This window comes from Macrobrachium nipponense, chromosome 46 (assembly GCF_015104395.2).
Source record: "Macrobrachium nipponense isolate FS-2020 chromosome 46, ASM1510439v2, whole genome shotgun sequence".
NCBI lineage: Eukaryota > Metazoa > Arthropoda > Malacostraca > Decapoda > Palaemonidae > Macrobrachium > Macrobrachium nipponense.
This window is the reverse complement of record NC_061106.1, coordinates 13,960,386-13,965,385: the sequence shown is the minus strand read 5'-3', so window position 1 is coordinate 13,965,385 and position 5,000 is coordinate 13,960,386. Positions and strand designations below refer to the sequence as shown.

General features: G+C 34.5%; 1 protein-coding gene across 2 annotated transcripts in view; it reads right to left on the bottom strand.

Annotated features, from left to right (window-relative positions):
• LOC135214760 (sarcoplasmic reticulum histidine-rich calcium-binding protein-like) overlaps positions 1–5,000 on the bottom strand; it is a 120,849-nt gene that overhangs the window by 70,351 nt on the left and 45,498 nt on the right. Inside the window, exon 2 of one of the 2 annotated variants that reach the window (XM_064249113.1) lies at positions 1–134. This exon is cut by the window's left edge and continues 3 nt beyond it. In XM_064249113.1, coding sequence (XP_064105183.1) covers positions 1–52 — 52 coding nt within the window. In that variant the 5' untranslated portion in view covers positions 53–134. The remainder of the gene's footprint in view (positions 135–5,000) is intronic. The other variant, XM_064249114.1, reaches the window with a different exon arrangement.

Sequence of the window (5,000 nt, the reverse complement as noted above, 5' to 3'; positions counted from 1 at the left end):
GATAGGTGCTTGTCAACCACACAATAGTTGTTAGGTGGCCGGGTAAAAACATGTTGTGTAAAATATATCTTAGGAAGATTCGGCTGAAGTTCCTTTTTTGTATGGCAGGCTGGAGATAGAACCGTAACCCTCTGCTGGAAAAGAAGGAGAAAGCAATGTATTATTTCGACTGAAATTTCCGTGTCAAAAGATACTTTTCTATGTTGCATTAGTCTTAACATATATGAGCATCTCCTTTACAGTCCTAGCATATAGCTGTTGGTAAAGATTTAAAATTTGTTTATTTGTATTAGCTACTTGCTTTCAAGAAAAGGAAATTGTGACAGTACGCAGTAATAAGAATTCTTGCACTGGCTTTCTGCAATTAGCGTAATTGATGGCACAAACTTGGAGGAATTTCCGTCGAGCGAGACTCATTTTGTGGCCGCAAAAACGTTGACAGAATTGTGAGCTGGAAATGTGACCAAAGAAAACAGGAACATAATTGGACCTAGAAAACGGAACACTTGGAAGAAAGTAGGTGGTGTTGCAAATCACTGAAATGACGAACGCTGGCAAGTCTCTGGCGGGACTTAATTGAAATAGTAAGAAGTAAAACAGAAATGGATGAAATTAAGCAATGAACACTGGCAAAATATAACAACGTAGAAAATAAGTGAAGATATGATTAATGGACTCACAAAGTTGTGTCACGCCTCCTAAAAGTTTGATATCAGCATAATGGGGAAAAAATTTGCCTTATCTACTTCCCTTTTTTAAGTGGCATAGAACAGTTTGTGGCTCCTTTCAGAAAATATGGCACGCATGATTGATCGACTCTCAAATGTGCCACGTCGAGCGAAAAGTTCATAATTGTTGTTTTTCCATTTGTTCCTTGCCTCCTTTCTCTCTTTTTTGTAGTCTTGGAAGGCTGACGCTATGCTATTTCAGACCTTCTTTTCTCCCCGTGTTGCGTTTCCTTCCTCATAACATCTTGTCAATACTCGGTTAAAATAGGGCTGCTGTTCTAAACTTGACAATGATGTGCAAGCGCCATCTCATTATTGCTGTACGTAACTACCCACTAACATGGCGGAGTAATCCCATTTTTAAAGGCGGCGTAAATTTCCACTTTTATGGCGAAGTAAACGCGGCCGAAATCTCCTGCTGGATATTGGGGAAGAGAACTGGAACGACCCATAACTTGAAAATGTCGTCTCCCCAGTCTTCATTACAATGGAATTTTAGCAGATTAGTGTTATCTCTAGGACTCAGCTTGTTACACACATAACTGAGTTATATGAGTTGTTAGCGGCTTTATGCACCACAGGCGGTTCCGAAGGGGGTTGGGTTTTGGGGTGGGGGGGAGGGTAGGGGGAGGTTTTAGTCGTTTTGTATATAAACCCCACCCTTGAATGAGGTTTCTGGCTACGTTCGAAAGTCATGCTCAATGAAATTGGTCAAAGTTTCGTTACGTCTTCGCTATTTGATGCACATATTGTTCAAATGAAGGACACATTGGCAAGGAAATAAAACTTAAGCAAAACGGTAGGTCAACAACCTAACCGGTGTATAGTCGCGTATGGTAGATCGTAAGAGAAGATAGTCTTGGCAAGATCTAGTAATGTTCCTAAAAAACCTACTGAATATGTATGTATATTTGCGAGGTATATATTTTCCATTCCTAGAAGGCATTAAAAATTTTACCATGTATTTCAAGTTCTTAAAATATTCTTACTAAAAAGCTCATATTCATTTATTACCGTTTAAGTTAGTTTTCTTTGACTCCGAGAATTCTGTTCGTTCGGTAACATCAGCAAATCGCGTTCTCTCTCTCTTCATAGATGTGCATAATGTTTTTTTTATTGCAGTAAAAATCTAAATTATCCTAAGGCATTCTGGCTTTGCATTGTACTATGGTCTGTGTTGACATGTAAAGAATTGTAACTATTGTTCTCAAGAGCTCTTGACAAGTATTTTACGTCAATACCATTCGACCTTGAATTTACCAGAATTGATGGATTGATTGATTTATTTATTCATTCATTTATTATTTACTATAATAATGAGTTCATTGTAAATTAAAGTAACGCAATAGTCGCCTCAGACTTACATTTATTTGGCTTAATTTTATTAAAGATGTTCATTATGTGGGGCCGCTGAAGATTGTTTCTGTTCTTTAAAATTTATTCAAGAGCTTTTCAAGATACGAGTATATCTTGCAAAAGTAGGTTTAGCCAGAAAGAAAAAAATCTTTATTGCACGGACGAAGAGACCAATTGAATTATGCATAAAATATAACTAAAATTCATTAACTTTGTTTATAATACCCTAGAGTGCAGTTTCATGTTTCATTTCGCTTTTCTCAGATGTGAATATCTTTTATATTTTCTTTTAGGTTATTAAAACATCAGGTAAATGAAGGAAATGAGCATATATATATATTATATATATATATATATATATATATAGTATATATATATATATATATATAGATAGTTCTAGCATGCTCCTTAACAGTCAAAGAGCTGTTATATTTATACTTATGTCGGCCTTGAACTCTGGAGTAACTGCTGTCGCAGAATTTTCCCTTGCGTGACTTAGTTTTCTGGTCATTTGCTTAAGTGGCTCTTAAAATATAACAACACAGTTTAAAGTGTCCTTAAAATCCCATGCAGGCCGTAATAACTTTTTAAGGTTTTTTACTTTCAAAGATTAAAATAAGATTGTATGAATGAAGACTTTAATCAGATTATAAAACACAGTTTTATCTAAACAGATAGATAGATAGATAGATAGATAGATAGATAGATTAAGTAGACATGTTTGTGGGTGGTAGTCGCGCATGTGCGGGGAATTATTTGTATAATGGTATCTTAGATGGATGTAAAACTTCATAAACAGAAATTAGAAATGGGGATGTTAAACTGATCGTGGGAAACCTTCACTGGAACAGTCTCGAATTCTGACAGAGAAATAATCCACGAGTGACAGATAGATTTCTGTTATGAAACACCTAATATGGATGATGATCAAACAGGAACCCTTTAAATTCCTAATGTCCTAGCTCACGAAATGCTATATTCAGTTTTGAAGGGTAATTCCAATAATCCGCGATTATAATACACGCAACACGATGCTGCCTTTCATAGAATGAGGCTGGAAAATTCGAAACTCTTCAATTTGCCTTATAGATATGGACAGCCACATTTTAACGACATTTTATAAGCATACGAGAGACTAAGATTGTTTATCCTTCTAAAATGGTGCACAAAAAAACATACTTCTTCCAGAGTGGGTTGTGGTCCGAAGTTCGATTCTCGGCTCGGCCAACGAGGAATCAGAGGAATTTATTTCTGGTGATAGAAATTCATTTCTCGATATAATGTGGTTCGGATCCCACAATAAGCCGTAGGTCCCGTTGCTAGGTGACCAATTAGTTCCTAGCCACGTAAAATGATCTAATCCTTCGGGCCAGCCCTAGGAGAGCTGTTGATCAGCTCAGTGGTGTGTTTAAACTAGGATAAACATTTTTTCCAGGCTGGGTTAGAAGAGAACGGTTAACAGAAAGACTAAACCTTGTGCAATGTGAAAAGAAACCAACCGGTATGTAAATAATTATTTAACAAAGATTTCGGCCTTGTACGTGAAGTAAACAGGCGGTTATGTCACTTATTGTTTTACTGTCACATGAGAAAATTTTTCGTCTTTTAATTGAGGATCTGAAAGATTAGGTGAGCATATATATTTATATATAAGTATATATTTATATATGTGTGTTTGTTATAGACATATTATTTATATATGTATATTTTTATGTTATAGATATATATATATATATATATATATATATATATATATATATATATTTCTATATGTATATATATTTCAATGTATTTAATATTTACAGAGACCAAAACATATTCCTTAAACAAGAGAAGGGTAGAGACCTCCCCGAAGGTGTGTACCATTCAGTTTCATTAAGGAGTCTGATTTCTTTGAAGTCATGCTTCAAAACCTCCCGCTGCTATCACAGTCTATAAAAAGTGACCCTATTCCTCAAAGGCTCCTGAGTTCGTTCAAGAAAATATTGAGAATTTTTGACTTTAGGAATATTAAAGATTCCCTAATTAAACATTCCGTCGCCGATATGATTTAAATTATCTGTTAAGTTTGTTCAACGCCAAGACATCTTAGCTGGTATAACAAGGCATGATCCGAGATCAAGCTTACACTAGATGTCGCCCCCCCCCCCACCTATAAGTTGTAAACATTATATTCCTAACTTAATGTAAATTAAGAGTTAAAACATGCTAAATTAAGAGTTAAAACATGTAAATTAAGAGTTAAAACATGCTAAAATTTACGATCAAATAGAGCCTTATTTTCCAACGCAAATTAAAATAAATACAGTATATTTTATTAGAAATAATTTTTCTCCGCTGTTAAACATGCACATTATTTATTTTTTACATTTTCATTCTAATAAATAAATCACATATACTATTCTAAAATTCCTATATCTTTAAATTTTTTTCAGACCTTTTTAGACTTTTCTATAGACCTTTCTTAGCCCCACCTGACAAGAACAAGAACAAGAGCAACAACAACAACAACAAAAAAGTAGTTTGTAGGCTTACTCCCCGAGTAAACGAAAATGTTCAGTGGCCATAACATTGAAATTTTTAAAGAACTCAAGAAAATAATGACTATAGTCCATTATGCAGAGCTCCCAAAAACATGTTATGTTAGTGGATGTGTATTACATTTTATAAGTCGCCAACTGATAATACTGAAAATTTCGAAGTATTGAAAATCTGCGAACTCATTCCTTATTAAGGCATATTTTCTTCAGTCAAGTGTCCACATTTTCCAACAACTTCAGTGCTAATATTTTGACATGCGTTTTTATTTTTTTTTTTTTTTTTAATTTAATGTTTTACACTGCGCTCAAACCACTTCATAACAGCTCTCTTTGTTATGGTAAAATATTGATAAAAATCTCTCTCTCTCTCTCTCTC